The sequence below is a fragment of the Balaenoptera acutorostrata genome, chromosome 20 (genome assembly GCF_949987535.1).
Source record: "Balaenoptera acutorostrata chromosome 20, mBalAcu1.1, whole genome shotgun sequence".
NCBI lineage: Eukaryota > Metazoa > Chordata > Mammalia > Artiodactyla > Balaenopteridae > Balaenoptera > Balaenoptera acutorostrata.
Window position 1 is genome coordinate 26,345,326 of NC_080083.1, and position 15,841 is coordinate 26,361,166.

Sequence of the window (15,841 nt, forward strand, 5' to 3'; positions counted from 1 at the left end):
GTATGAGTGGGGAACCGGATCAGTAGTGTGAGTGGGGCATGGGATCAGTAGTGTGAGTGGGGCATGGGATCAGTAGTATGAGTGGGGAACCAGATCAGTAGTGTGAGTGGGGAATGGGATCAGTAGTGTGAGTGGGGAATGGGATTAGTAGCGTGAGTGGGGAATGGGATCAGTAGTGTGAGTGGGGAATGGGATTAGTAGCGTGAGTGGGGAATGGGATCAGTAGTGTGGGTGGGGAATGGGATCAGTAGCGTGAGTGGGGAATGGGATCAGTAGTGTGAGTGGGGAATGGGATGAATAGTATGGGTGGGGAACGGGATCAGTAGTGTGGGTGGGGAACGGGATCAGTAGTGTGAGTGGGGAACGGGATCAGTAGTGTGAGTGGGGGACGGGATCAGTAGTGTGAGTGGAGGAATGGGATCAATGGTATGAGTGGGGAAGGGGATCAGTCGTATGAGTGGGGGAATGGGATGGGAGGGCTTAGCCTGCTTGGCAGAGCCATGTATGAACTCTGAGGATACAGACGCCTCAGAGTGGTCAAGTGGTCACGGGATCTAATTGAGTGGCTGGGAACCGAGTACAAGCTGGAGTCCAGGGCTGAGGGAAGAGGAACCCTTGCCCCATTCTGGCCCCACCCCTCTTCCCAGGATCCCCTTCAGCAGCGAACAGCCTGGGCCATCAGCCAGCTGGCCACCAGGAGGTACCAGCCCGGCTGCAGGAGGGCCCGGGCCGAGTGGCCAGACTCAGGTAGCAGCTGCAGTTCAGCCCCTGTGTGCGCCATCTGCCTGGAGGAGTTCTCGGAGGACCAGGTAAGGCAGGGCCGTGGTTCGCCTCCGTGACCAGGCTGGGGAGGGAGGCTGGAGCTTGGGGGAGGAAGCACTTAAGGCTGGTGTGAGTGCTCGAGCTGCATCTATGTCCTGTGTATCCTGCACAGACAGCCCTGAGGTTGGGTTATTTTCCTGGCTTTCCAGGGAAAGAGAACTACTGTTTGTTGAGTGTGTACCACGTGCCAGGCTCTGCAGTGGGTGCTTTAGAGGCATCGTCTCGTTTTAGTCTCGTGACAGTGAGGGGTGGGGGTAGATTAGTTTTTTAGCCTCATTTTACAGCAGAAAACTGTCTGTTAAGAAACTTGCCCAAGGTCATGCAGCTAAGTGGCAAAAGCCAGGTCTACTTGATATCAAAGCCCATACCGTTTCTGTCCTGCTGTGAGGTCTTTGAAAGCAGATGGCGGCAGTAAGGAGAGGCCAGAGGGAGTCGGGGATGCCCTGCTTCCTGGCCACGGCTGTAGCTACAGACAGCTCTGGTTCAGACCCCTTGTTTTCTCCAGGAGCTACGGGTCATTTCCTGCCTCCATGAGTTCCATCGTACCTGTGTGGACCCCTGGCTGCATCAGCATCGCACTTGCCCCCTCTGCATGTTCAACATCGTAGGTAGGAGGTGGGCCAAGGACTCCCCTGTGTGCAGGCAGATGGGTCTAGAAGGGGCTTCCCTCTGGGCAAGTGTTTTGCCTTGAAGCTGAGGAGAAGGCAGGACTACCTCAGTTGTTCTTTAAGCTGTGCACTGCTCGAAGGGGCCTCATCTGAGGGGGCGGCCATTCCATTGCAGGCATCTTTATGATGTATTTTCATGACAACTTTGTTGATTTTAAATCTGACTGATTTGTTTGTTTGTTTGTTTATCTATTTATTTATTTTTGGCTGCGTTGGGTCTTTGTTGCTGCGCGCGGGCTTTTCTCTACTTGCGGTGAGCGGGAGCTACTCTTCGTTGCGCTGCGCGGGCTTCTCGTTGCGGTGCGTGGGCTTCTCACTGCGGTGGCTTCTCTTGTTGCGGAGCACAGGCTCTAGGTGCACGGGCTTCAGTAGTTGCGGCGCGAGCTCAGTAGTTGTGGCTCGCGGGCTCTAGAGCTCAGGCTCAGTAGTTGTGGTGCACGGGCTTAGTTGCTCCGTGGCATGTGGGATCTTCCCAGACCAGGGCTCAAACCCGTGTCCCCTGCATTGTCAGGCGGATTCTTAACCACTGTGCCACCTGGGAAGTCCAAGATTTGTATATTTATTATTCCACTTTTCTGGCAATGAAGTATCCTGTTTGAACAAAACCAGGATATTATGACAATCTTCTAAAAGACGAAAGTGAAGTATCTTGAGGAAAGAGAGCCTTTTTCTAATTCACCCAAAGGTGCAGTGTGGGCTAGCGTGGCCCTGGGTGAAAGTCCCCAAAGGGCTGCTGGGAGGAGCAGGGCTTGCCATGCACAGTGGGACTCCCAAGGAGACAACTGGCTGGAGGGAGCAAGGGCATCCCAGGGCCCAGGCAGGGTAGGAGCATCCTTGGTCGTCCAAACTCTGATGGAGCTTGCGGGCGATGCAGGCTCAATAAGTAGGCTACAGCCACTCTTTTCTGAATGTACCTCCTTCCGTTTGTGGAGTCGAACACCTGTGCTCTTGGTTCTCTCTTCCAGAGGGAGACTCGCTTTCTCAGTCCCTGGGACCGTCTAGATCTTACCAAGAACCAGGCCGAAGACTTCACCTCATTCGCCAGCATCCCGGCCATGCCCACTACCACCTGCCTGCTGCCTACCTGTCGGGCCCTTCCCGGAGTGCAGCGGCTCGGCCCACACGGCCTGGTCCCTTCCTACCATCCCAGGAGCCAGGCGTGGGCCCTCGGCACCACCGCCTCCCCAGAAGCGCACATCCCCGGGCTCCAGGCGAGCCACAGCGCCTGGCAGTGGCCCAGACCCCCTCTGCGCAGGGCTGGGGGCTGAGCCACCTGCGGTGCACTTTGCAGCACCCTGCCACCTGCCCCATGCCCCCACGCCGGGCCAGGCCTCACGACAGCAGCGGGTCTGGAGAAAGCTACTGCACAGAACACAGCGGCTACCTGGCAGACGGGCCAGCCAGTGACTCCAGTTCAGGGCCCTGTCACGGCTCTTCGAGTGACTCAGTGGTCAACTGCACGGACATCAGCCTGCAGGGCATCCACGGCAGCAGTTCTACCTTCCGCAGCTCCCTGAGCAGTGACTTTGACCCCCTGGTGTACTGCAGCCCTGAAGGGGAGCGCCGGGCGGAGGAGGCTCAGCCTAGCATGGCCTCTCGGCCCCGTTCTTTGGACTCAGTGGTGCCCACAGGGGAAACCCAGGTTTCCAGCCATGTCCACTACCACCGCCACCGGCACCACCACTACAAAAAGCGTTTCCAGTGGCACGGCAGGAAGTCTGGCCCAGAAACTGGAGTCCCGCAGCCCAGGCCTGCCATTCCTCGGACACAACTCCAGCCAGAGCTGCCTTCACCCGATCCGCAAGCAGCCAGACCCAACCCAGCAGCCCCGTCAGGACAGCTCCCCAACCCACAACGGCCCAGGGCCCTCACCGAGCCAGCCCCTGGGCCAGCTGACGCCTCCAGCCCCAGCCCTGGTCCCAGCAGCCTCTTCCACTTGCAGAAATCCAGCCTCTCTGTCCGACACACACAGAGGAAACGGCGGGGGAGTCCCTCAGAGCCCTCCCCAGCCTCTCGACCCCAGGACTTGACTGCACACCGAGTGTGCCAGATTCTTCCCCATTATGGCCCCAGCCTGGCATATCCTTGGTCCCCAGAGGCCCACCCATTGATCTTTGGACCTCCGGGCCCGGACAGGAGGCTGCTACCAGAAACCCCAGGCCCTACTTACCCAAGTTCACAGCCGGTGTGGTTGTGTCTGACTACACGCCAGCCCCCAGGACCATACCCATCTGGGGAGGGGCCTTCCGAATGGAGTTCTGGCACCCCAGGGGGTAGGCCATGCCCTTACCCACACTGCCAGGTGCTGCCAGCCCAGACTGGTGAGTTTTCAGGGGAAATGGGTCTGGTGGGGACAGGAAACTAGAGCTGGGTATGGCAGAATGGGTGAAGTCATCCAAAGGGTTGATGGAAGCTGAGAAGGGGCCAACAGGGGTGACATTCAAAATAGTGGACAAGTGGCATAGCGTGGGATGCTGGCCCTGCCAGGTGTTGATCCTTTAGTTGCCAGGTCCTAGGGAGGTCTCAGGTGAGGCACCAGTGAGGCTGAGACACCAGAAAGTACTTGGGGTGGCTTGGGGCAGCAGCTCAATCGTGAGCGTTTCAATATTTTAAAAATTGGTACAGCTGAGCATATAGCTCAGTATTAGCTGTAAATACAAAGAAGGCCAAGAACTGTTCCTTGCTCTTGAGGAGAGCATGGACAAATAGTTACTGAAAACCATAATCCCAGGCCACATGAGATCTTATAGGAGAAATAACTACAGATAACCATAATTCTGGGCTATATGAGAAGAGCTATGTGAATGATGCAAAAAGTTGTTCCCTTCTATGCATCTTTGTTAATAAGACTGACTTCATTTTCTTGGGGACTCAGTGCATCCCTATTACTGTATTGCAGCCAATGGTGATAATGTAAATCCTTGACTTTAACTGGGTGTTTATTTGCTCAAATCCTCCTCTTCCTCTTCCGGATCCCCCAACCCCTACTCTTCCCCATCTTTTCCCACTGGGTGGATGACACAGCTCTTTGCCTACAGCCATCACTAGGAGGACCCCTCTCTCTTCAAAGGTCTTGAAATATAAGACTTCGGGGTCTGGGAATCCTACAGGCAGGACCTGAGAGCTGCTATCATCCATCCATTCATTTCTTCCTTCCATTTTTCTTTCTGTGTTGTATGCTTGCTGTGTGCTAGGTTCCAGGCTCTGAGGACATGGAACTTGTCAACCAGGAGACCCAGGTCTGTGGAGAGATAGGCATGCAAGCTGTTATAGTATAGAAAACAATTGCTTCCATAGGGCCATGTAATGCAGATCTGGCCACGTGTTTTATGGTTCCTTTTGAATCCTGTCATGTGTATACTTTCATTGCTGCTGGTGCCAGAATGCTACCTCCCCTCTCTCTCTCAAACTCGTAACTGGTTTCAGTGCCTCCCTTTCCCCTGCTCTTCAGATCTAATCCACGCCAGGTTCTGTTAACCATGTCTCCACTAGCTTTACCATATTCTCCTCCAGTACTGATGGCCCCTGTCCATGCCTTAGGTGCAGCCTACAGATCGGGGCGGAAGCCTCCTGGCTCCTCCCTTCCCTCTCACAGAGCCTGAAGGCCGCGCACTGCACGTCAGTGTCGTGTCCTGCAGGGCCACGCAGCAAGGTGATCCTGCTCACCTCCCCTCCATTCTGCTGCCGGCGTCATCCTCCTCAAACAAACTCTCCAGACATCTTCAAATGTTCTGTTTTGTTCAGAGTAAAGAAAAATCCAACCTGGTTTGGCCTTCAAGGCCCTAGTACCAGCTAGCCCCCATCTTCCTTCCCAACCTTATTTTCCACTCTTCCCCTTCCCTTCCCCTGCTCCAAGCTTTAGCCAAACTAGGTAAACACTTCCTGCAGTTTCTGCAGCCCAGAAGGTTCTGCTGCCTTCCTGTTCCCATAAATCTAATTCTTCCCTATTCCTGCAGGACCAGCTCATTTATCTCCACTTTCAGGAAGCCCTTCTTGATGCTCCACTTGGACATGATCTTTCTCCTTCTGTGATTCATCTCTTATGACCCCAGTCCTGCCCCCAGTGGCATAATTGCCACTTACGTGCACACCTTTTCTCCTACAAGGTTGTCAGGTCCCTGCTTAGTCTTTTTGGTCTTCTGTTTGGCACATGGTAGCAGGCCAGATCCACAAGTGCTTAATAAATATTTACTGGGCGAATGAATGAATAGTAAGTATTGGTAACACACTGGTTGCTATCTATGTATCTCTTTCTCTAGATTCGTTTTTCTCTCCCCTGTGTCCCAACGGGGGCCCCTCTCAGCTTGCAGTCTGATCACCCTTCTGGACCCATTCCCTGCTCCTGCCTCTCTGTAGTTCCCTCCCAGCCATACTCTCTTGCCGGTGGAACAAGCAGAAGACTGGCCTGACCCTCAGTGACCTCTTTCCTCCTCTCTCTCTAAATGCAGGCTCAGAAGACGAGCTCGAGGAGCTGTGCGAACAGGCCGTGTGAGGTGTTCAGGCCAAGCTCCGACCAAGAGTGCTCGCCAGACGACTCAGGGCCCTACCTGGCACAGAGTCCTGCTCCGGAGAAAAGAAAGGACCTCAGAAAACACCCCTCTTCTTTGCCATACTTCCTGGAGCCACTGGCAGAGGGGTGGTGATGGTGGGCGGCAGGAGGTGCTGTCTCCTGCTCCCAGCTCCAGACCTTGTCTGCAGAACCACCTGCAGTGCAGCAAGCCTGTGTCCAGCCAGGCAACCAGCTACCACCTGTGCGGGTTGGCGCCCCTGCAGGCTGGGACTTTTTGAGAGCAGGAAGCTAGGTACGGGTAGACAGGTGTTATAAAGGTGGTGCTCCTTCCCCAGCCCCAGCAGGTCTCCTCTCCCTCATTCCAAGCCTCATGTTCATACCAGCAAACGGGTCCAGCTGAATGCATGACCCTTCTCACCTCCTTCCTTGGGAGAGTCCTGCACACCGGCTTTGGCTCCTCCTTGGTAAGGCTGCTGCATCAGCGGCAACCCTGGTTCTTATCATTTTCCTTCTTTGCGAAAAGATCAGGAGCATAGGTGAGCCCTGAGCCCTAAAGAGGGGGGCTTTGCAGCTTCACCAGGCAGGGCCTCCCCTGGTGCATAAGGGAGGATGTTTTTCCCTCCTTGTCGGTACTTGTCAGATCCACTATATTAAGTCAGAGGGGAAGCCAGGGTGTGCAGTTCTGTCCCTGAGGTGGTACAGCACCTTGAAGAAACTGGGTCGAAGCCTCTGATCGTCAAACTCCCTTGTCACTCCAGCAGCCTCAGTTCCTCTGGGGGTCGGGGTGAGGGTAGTGGGAAGGGAATAGCTCTTCCTTGGGGACCGCCTATCTCAAAGTCCCAAAGTAGGTGGAAAGAAGAGGATTTCTGCTGGACTTTATTTAGGAAGAGGAAGGAAGGAATGAAGGTAGAAAAGGCAAAATTACAGCTGAACAAGGAAGTTTTCTCTGGGCGTTTTCTCTCAGACCAGGGATAGGGAACGGGAGAACAAAGGAGAGGTAATATGGGGCCCTTGGGATTAGACGGCCCAGAGGCCCGGCTTCCCAGTATAAGCCATGCAGGCCAGAGACACACAGGAAGGAGTGGAGTTGGAGCAGGAAGCCTGGCCTGGGCAGCTGGTATCGAGTGGGCAAGGGCTGAGGGGCCTCCTCAGGGTGACATGCACCCCAGGGCAGTTGGACCATTGCTGGCCCCTCAGGCATTATCCCATTTGGAATGTGAATGTGGGAGCAAAGTGGGCACAGGACCCCACCTGGGAATCTTCTTCCCTCAAAGTCAGTGGGGAACTAGCACCTAGGCACCCACCTGGGTATTTATATCTAAACAGACAGAAAGACGCTTGAATCAGGCACTATGTTGAGAAATGTATTTATTTGCTAATATATTTATCCATAAATTCGATCTGGTCTCGTCGTTTTCTTCTGTCATGACTGTCACTCAGGTAACAACTTTGTGTTCTACGTGGGCAAAGATAAATTATTCCTGATATCAGAGGCTAGGCTCTGATTTATGAAAGGACAGAGTAGAGTGGAGGGCTTGGCTTGTAAGCCCCTAAAAGCGTGGTTTAGTGAGATCAGGGAAAGAGAAAGCATGACTGGATTCTCATTGTGGTTCAGTGCGTTATCTGTACTATTATTGTACTGTTTACTTCACACTCTATAATGCTTCAATGACTTTCTTTGTGACCCTGGGCAAATACTCAGATATATTTGAGTATACTCAAATACCCTGGTGCCTTTTTCCACCCATGAAATGGGCCCACTTCACGGAGTTGTTGGAGAGCTCCCGTGAGACAACAGAGTGAAATGTGTTCCAAGGTAGAAAGTATGCAGTGATAGAGAACATGCTAACCCCAGTCACAGAGCCCATCTGAGCACGACATGGCACGGGCACCAGCAGCAGACCGGTCTTGAAGAAGCTCAGTTTCAATTTAGGAGGCCTGCTTGGGAAGATAGAGCAGCAGGGCCTGGAACTATTTATATCCCAAAGCTCCAATTCAGATAAACACAAATGACTGTCCTCTGCCTACACACAGGGCTATTGTGAGGATCAACAGAGCTGGTGCTACTGTAGGTATGAAGAATTCCACAGGGCCTGGAGAGGCCTTTGCTCTCCTCCTCACAAAGCACATTTTCCCTTTCTGCTTCTCCAGGAAAGGTATGTTAGAGGTGGTCGTTGTCTGGTGCCCACTTCTGAACCAGACAGAAAGGCATTTAGCATCCCATAGGGTGAAATTTAAAAAAATAAAAAACGACACAATCTCCTACAGATGATCTCAAGTAAAGGAACTGTATCTAAATGCTAAAAGCTGCACAAAGCGTAAATTATCAGCTGGAACGTGGAAACACACATAAAGAGCTTTTAGAAATAATTAAATATGCATTTTTTTGGCCTTCCGCTCACCGGCCAGCGTTCCTGTGGACGCAAATGGAAACCCACTCACGCTCCCTCCCTGTTAGGAAGGAGGGGGGCGGCCCCTGGATTTCTTCTCGTCTCTGCAGAGATAATCCACAGGGAGACAGTGGACTCGCTGGCCCTGCGCTTTTAAGACGGGAAGACAAAAAAGAATCTCCGCTGTCATCCAGGATCCTCCAGGGGACCGGCGGCCCGGTGCCAGCGGCCTAGATCAAATGGTCCGCGCGCCGGGATTCCGCCCGGGTCGCGGCCCGCTCCCGCGCAGGCGCCAACCGCGCCGCACCTCCCCCACGGGCCCCACCCACAGGCCCAACGGCCGCCCGGCCTCGCCCTCGCGCCGGCCCAGGTGGCGGGGGCGCGCGCCGGCCCAGGTGACTCCCGGCCGGCCCCGCCTCCTGGCGGGAGAAACCATCTCCTAAGGCGGGGGGAGGGGCGGGGCCGGCGGCCTCCCGCGCCGGAAGAGGAAGTCTGGGACACAGGAAGTGCGGGCATTCTGGGTAATTTGCTATTTACTTCCTGCGAGAGAAGGTTGTGGCTCCTTCATTCGCTGTTCTTCCGTGGGAGAAGATGGCCCTGGAGACGGTGCCGAAAGACCTGCGGCATCTGCGGGCTTGTTTGCTGTGTTCGCTGGTCAAGGTGTCTGTGGGGGACCTGGTTGTACGGGCGATGGGGGACCAAGCTGGGGGAAAGTTGGGTGGAACAGGGCTACGGGAACAGTGAAGAGAGAAGTCAGGTCCAGGACACAGGGGGTGGCAGGGGGACGTGGGAAGCAGCAGGAGGCCATCGTTTAAGTCGGTAGGAACGCAGGCAAGTCTTGCAGCCGTGGGCATGGGCGTTCTCACATGCCTTTGCAACTTCAGCTCTCAGCACAGGCCTGACCCTTTACAGACGTTCAGTGAACTTCTGTTGGAGCCGAAGGACATTAGGAATTGGAGGAGGGTGGGGATCTGCAGCTGAGGGAAGGACATTAGGAATTGGAGGAGGGTGGGGATCTGCAGCTGAGGGAGTAGTCGGAGAAGGTACCTGACCCCAAGGAGATTTAGGGAAAGGAATAGGTAAAACGCAATTGGGAGCAAGAGAAGAAGGATTGTGAGAGTGGAACTTAGGAAAGGGGCTGTAGGAATGGTGGGTGGGGGACCTGATGAGACAGAACCAACATAGGGAGTCTTGTACTTGACCAGGTAAAAGTATGGAGAAAGCTGTTTTTTCTTTTCGCCTTGTTCATGCTCACCTCTCTCCTTTTTTTCCCCTCCCAGACTATAGACCAGTTTGAATATGATGGCTGTGACAATTGTGATGCATACCTTCAGATGAAGGGTAACCGAGAGATGGTATATGACTGCACCAGCTCTTCCTTTGATGGGTAAGCCCTTTAGATTGCTGCATTCATTCTTTTACATTACCCGCATCCCACCAAGTAAATGTGGACAGACTCTTGAGACCCTAATCCTAGTTGGTCTCAAAGTTATTTTGAGACACACTAGTCCTGTGCTGTCCAGTACAGTAGCCACTAGCCATGTGTGGCACTGAGTACCTGAAATGTGGCTAGTCCAAATTGAGATATGCTTTACCTGTAATATGTACACTGGATTTCAAAGACTCAGCACAAGGAAAAAGAATGTAAAATGTCTTGATTTTTTTGTTTTAATCACATGCCAGAATAATAATACTTGAATATGTTGGGTTAAATGAAATATATTATTGAAGTTAATTTCACCTTTTGTCTTTACTCCTTTAACATGGCTACAGAAAATTTTAAAAATGACTTGCATGGCTTTCATTATATTTCCACTGGACAGGTCTTCACTAGACTATTAGCTCATTGCTGATAGGGACTGTTTATGTCATGCACCATGACCTGGCATAGGGCCTGGAAGGTGGTGGATACTTAATACACATTTGTTGAATGTATGAAGATCCTTTTTGAAAATGAAGGGTAAATTTTGGCCCCAAAGCTGATGCTTTTAGATATCTCTAAGAGGCCCTAAGAGAAAAGTTTTCCCTTGGTGAGATTGCCCAGTGGGGGGAAGGGGAATGAGAGAAGTGTAAGTGGCTAGGTCTCAATTTTCCTTCCCCAAGGGAGGAGCTAGAGGGCAGTATTCTTTGGGGGTTAAGTTTCTTTTGGTTTCTAGGCCAATTAAGGGTCTACATGCAAACTGGGCCCAAACCAGTGCTTGCTAAAGTTCCTTCAAGGTGGACCAACTTCATTCCTCCTTTGTTTGCCTTTAAGGAAGAGTAAAGGATTGAGCAAAACAGATGTTGTCATGGAACCTTTACTTTGTACATATGTACACATGCGTGTGCACACTCAGATACTCCAGTTCTTTCATTCGTTAGCACTGTTACCATCCAGTGCTAACAAATGAATTGACTCCCATCTGTGGCTGCTGTGAGAGACGGCAAGAGTTACACAATGAGATACTTACAAGTAAGAGAGACACTGTGTAAGGTTTCACATGTTAGGGTTTTTTTGTTGTTGTTGTTTAAAATCTGGTAAAATATACATAAAATTTTTTTGCCATTTTTAAGTGTAGAATTCATTCAATGGCATTAAATATATTCATATTTTTGTGCAACTGTTACCACCATCTATCTCCAGAACTTTTTTTTTTTTTTTGCCACACGGCATGTGGGATCTTAGTTCCCCCACTAGGGATCAAACTTGCGCCCCCTGCATTGGAAGGGTGGAATGTTAACCACTGGACCGCCAGGGAAGTCCCTCCGGAACTTTTTTCATCTTGTCATTTCCTCCTCCCCACAGCCCCTGGCAACCACCATTTTACTTTCCCTGTGAATTTGATTAGTCTAGGTACTTCCTGTAAGTGGAATCTTACAATATTTGTCCTTTTGTGATTGGCTCATTTCACGTAGCATAATGTCTTAAAGGTTTATCCATATTGTAGCATGTGTCAGAATTTCCTTTTTAAGCTTAATAATATCCCATTTTATGTATATACCAAATTTTATTTATCTGTGCATCTATTGATGGACACGTGGATTGCTTCTACCTTTTGGCTGTTAGGAATAATGCTACCATGAACATGGCTTTACAAATACCTGTTCAGGTTCCTGCTTTCACGTCTTTGGGGTATATATCCAGAAGTGGAATTGCTGGATTATTCTATGTTTAACATTTTGAGGAACTGCGATACTGTTTTCTATAGCAGCAGCATTTTACATTCCCACCAGCAGAGTACAAGGGTTCCAGTTTCGCCACATCCTTGTCAGCACTTGTTACTTTCTTTTTTGTTTTGTTTTTGATAATAGCTGCCCTGTTGGGTGTGAAGTGGTATCTTATTATGGTTTTGATTTGCATTTCCTTAATGATTAATGATGTTGAGCATTTTTTCATGTGCTTGTTGGCCATTTATATATCTTCTTTGGAAAAAAGTCTCTTCAAATATAATTCAGTTATAAAAACTTGGAAATAACTACAGCTTCTAAGCAAGAAGTGTCTGAGGACTCCATCTTTGGGCCACGGTTCTGGGTTTTACATTAAGTGACAACTCTGATATTGTTAGTGTCTTACTAAAGGATTGTCAGAGAGTTCTGAAGCATGCTATGTTCAATTAAAAAACAAAAGGTTATGACCATTTATCAGAGTCTGGGCATAATAGCTGCACGTGTCCAGGTTAAGCTGTCATTGTCTTCGAGTTCCTTAAGAGTTGAGTTGATGATGAGAACTGAGCAAGTAGAGTTTTTTGCCCATTTTTGAATGAGGTTTTTGGGTTTTTTTGTTGAGCTGTAGGAGTTATTTATGTATTCTGGTGCATATTAGGATTTGAAGAGTGAGTACATCAAAGGCTAAAGGAGATCTGAGGAGGGCTTGATGAACTCAGCCAGAAGTGGAGGAGATAGCATATGAGTCAGGCTCTTAATTAAGGAAAGAAGTACAGGATTTTTGAGGAGGTTGAGATGAGAGAAAGGTAGAAAAAGCATTCTAAACAAAGGGACTGACCTGAGCAAAGGCATGGGGTGGGAAAACCCGGGTATGTTTGGAGAATGGTGGGAATTCTGTTTAGGTTAAATCATAAGGTTGGATGACAAGACACTGTAAGGCCGGAAGGATAGATTGAAGGACAGAGGAGAATATACTTTTGGTCAGGAGAACAGCCTGCATACGTGCCTACCCCAGGTTGGTCTGCCGGGCCAGGGCAAGTATTACCCTACCTGCCACCCCTGGAGGTGGGGTCAGTTCCACTCAAAGCATATGGCTGAGAATGTAGGATTTGGATGGGGAGGGAGGCTTCCCAAATAAGAATCCAGGATTGCTACCAAGAGAAGGGGGAATGGATACTGAGGAGGCAGTCAACAAACACCAGTGCCTAGTACAGATCTGTCACAGGAGGCAATCAGTAAGTATTTGATCGAATGGGGGAATGACAAAAGTGACCTCTGTAGCTTCTTTTTTTTTTTTTTTTTAATTGGGGTATAGTGACCTCTGTAGCTTCTGAAAGCACCTGAAGCTTACCTGTCATGCTCAGTAGCAGGCTCTGGCCCTTGCGTAGCCTCTGTTGCCTGTGCTCTGGGATTAGAGCTACCCTGAGAAGAATGATTAGGATAATAAAGGAGAGCTAATGTTTACTTAGCACCTACTCTGTGCTAGGGTTTTTCATGTATTAGCTCAACCTTCTAGTTTCACCTTATTGATGAAATTCTGAGGGAGGTCTCCATACGTGTGTCAGGCTGTACAGCTCATTAAAGGCAGAGCTTGCTTAAGTCTAACTTGTTTCTAGTAAGAGGACCCATTGTTTTGACTCACCCTCCCCTTTGCACTAGGCTCCAGCGCTCAGTGGTTGTGTTGGTTGTAATCAGTAATGCCATCTACCTCAAAAGCTGTCCCATTTCCCAGGGAATCGGTAGGTGAAGGATGCTTTTGAGCATGGCGAGATAGTCTTTGGGGGATGATGGCTGACCTGTGAGTGGTGGGCCAGGGACATAAGTGCAAAGGACCTTTGTCAGTACTAGCTCTGAGTCAGTCCCTTCCCAGCACTAGAACTTAGTTTCCCCAGCTTTCTGGTAGAAACTCAATACTTGGCTTTTTCCTAGATTTCCTCTCCCAGAACTGTTGTGCTGGCTGGGAACAGAGTAAAGCGGGGGCGGGGGGGGGGCAGTTCCCTTGGTCTCTCTGTTCTCTAGTAGAGGCAACTCAGGCTGACTCTCTGTTTCTTTCCCCTTTCTAGAATCATTGCGATGATGAGTCCAGAGGACAGCTGGGTCTCCAAGTGGCAGCGAGTCAGTAAGTGTCTCCCTTTCTCTTTCTCTTGGCCTGGTTGTGTTGTCAGGGCCAGGGTGCGAGTGGGGGAGTCTTCAGTCAGTGGGTAGGTGGCCCCAGAGTGAGAACGATGGGGTTGGAGGAAAGCCAAGGAAAGTGTCCTGTGTCCTGTCATTTAACACTTACAGCCAAAAGAAGTGATTGCTCTCCTCTGGGAGTTGGCGGCATTTCTTTCATTTTTAGCTTAAGCTTCCGTTTGGTCTTTAGTTGTAACTCACTCTTAAACTGCAGTCTCTTTTCTTCTCTTTCAGGTAACTTTAAGCCAGGTGTGTATGCAGTGTCAGTCACTGGTCGCCTGCCCCAAGGTAATAATAATCACAGTAACGGCCAGTGTTCATTTACTGTGCCAAGCTCTATGAAAGTTTCTTATGTGAATTAATGCCAGTCCTCACAACTCTATGAGGGAAAGCAAATCTCAGAGAGGCTAAATAACTTGTCCAAGGTCACCCAGCTAGTAAGTAACGAGCCAGAATTTGGGGACCCAGGCATCCTGGCTCTAGAACCCTTGCTTTTGACGACTACAATGTGTCTCTCTTTTTCTTCTCATTCTTAACCAAGTCATTGCCAAGCACTTGCCTGGATCTTCAAGGGTGACAAGTCAACCACACAGTTCGGTTGATGAGCAGTCCAGGAACTCCAGTTTGCTTAGAGCACGCCACCCCTTCCCCTCACCAAGTGGTACCCGAGGGACCTTTCTTATCTTCTGGAGTCTTCTTCCCTCACAGAGCTGTTTCTTTTCCTGCTGCAGGAATTGTGCGGGAGCTGAAGAGTCGAGGAGTGGCCTACAAATCCAGAGACACAGCCATAAAGACCTAGCAAGATGCACGGCCGCCAGCGTCTTTGCTCCTCGTCTCTGCCTCTGCTTATTTTTTGTTGTGAAACTAAATGGGCAGAACTTCAAATATGTGCCGCCCTCCGATTCTGAGATTCAGCAGACTGTTGAGAGAGCAGCACAGTGTGTCCCTGGGCCATTTTACCTTCTCTGGACTGCTGTGGGGTGGGAGTGGTTTGGGTTGGTGGATTAGCAGAGACTGAATTCATGGGGAGTAGGATGCTGGCCTTGCTACCCACAGCCCGGGGCTGCGCCCTTGCGCATGGGCAGGACTCTGGGTCAGATGCCAGCAAACATGAACCCCTAGGAATGCTCTGAAGCCCGTAACAGATGCCTTGCCTCCCTCTTCCTTTGTCTTAACTGGGCACAGTAAGAACTCGTTGCCCAGTAAGCATCTTCCCAGAGCAGCGGAGGCCCTTCTGCTCCTCTTTATCTGTCTCTGAGCCTCCAGGATTGTAGCCTTTCTAGTGAGCTTCCCTGGGTCTCAGCGGTCTGCTGTCCTGCGTCTAGGCAACCCTGTCAGCCTGGTAGTCCTGGTGTCTGGTGGTTGCAGCCTGCTGCCCTCTAGACCTGGCGCAGCAGGTGTCCCTTGAAGAAATCCTGAGGCTTCTTCGTATTACTTGCCCTTGACCATGTTTAAAACCTTTTTTTCCTTCTTTGTTTTCTTTTTTCTGTTCTTCCTATACCTTAGGCCCACCAGTGACGCCCATGACCTGCCCCTCCCCTACTTGCCTGCGTTCCCCTAACTGGAGACCCTCAGGTTGCTGCTGGGTCTTGGTCTGGCTAGTTCGTGCCTCTCCTTTTCTCTCTGGCCTAGTAAGAGGGCCTTGAGTGATGTCACGGTATTGGCCAAGGTGAGTTATTTGTTTTGGAATTAAATATTTACCATAAATTCTCATTTACTTAAATTTCCACAGAAAATCCTGTTAAGTGTCCCCATTTTTATTTCCCTAAGTTTCTTGTTCCCCATCTGCAAAATGAAAGTGATTACATCCTGTTTACCTCAGGATTTTTGTGATTATAAAAATAAAGAAATGTGAAAATTCTGTAACTTAAGTTTTATAAAAGGTAAAACTCATTTGCTCTCCTTTATCAGTCATTCTTCAGTATATGCAGCATGTATACATACAATCCGCCAAAACAGTGGGGGAAGTGCCCGGAACGGCGCGCAGGCGGAGCTCTGACTCCAGGGGCGCCTGCGCTGGGGCTTTTGGCGTCTTAGCCGCCTTGTGTTGCTAGCGAGTCAGTGTCTCCTGTTACCTGTGACCTGGACGGTGTGGGAAGGAGGCAGAGACGCTGCCCCTCCGGTGACCTTCCCAG

At 50.5% G+C, this 15,841-nt stretch overlaps 2 protein-coding genes across 2 annotated transcripts in view; both read left to right on the top strand.

The window, feature by feature from the left end:
* Positions 1-7,503, top strand: part of RNF43 (ring finger protein 43) — a 62,233-nt gene extending 54,730 nt beyond the window's left edge. Inside the window, exons 6-9 of the mRNA XM_057535130.1 lie at positions 648-809; positions 1,328-1,430; positions 2,456-3,811; positions 5,939-7,503. Coding sequence (XP_057391113.1) covers positions 648-809; positions 1,328-1,430; positions 2,456-3,811; positions 5,939-5,982 — 1,665 coding nt within the window. The 3' untranslated portion in view covers positions 5,983-7,503. The remainder of the gene's footprint in view (positions 1-647; positions 810-1,327; positions 1,431-2,455; positions 3,812-5,938) is intronic.
* Positions 7,504-8,902: 1,399 nt separating this feature from the next.
* On the top strand, positions 8,903-15,599 carry SUPT4H1 (SPT4 homolog, DSIF elongation factor subunit). Its single transcript, XM_007176121.2, has 5 exons — positions 8,903-9,050; positions 9,671-9,777; positions 13,598-13,653; positions 13,941-13,994; positions 14,438-15,599. The coding sequence occupies exons 1-5, from the start codon at positions 8,982-8,984 to the stop codon at positions 14,503-14,505; spliced, it is 354 nt and encodes a 117-aa protein (XP_007176183.1). The 5' UTR covers positions 8,903-8,981; the 3' UTR covers positions 14,506-15,599.
* The last annotated feature ends 242 nt before the right edge of the window (positions 15,600-15,841 follow it).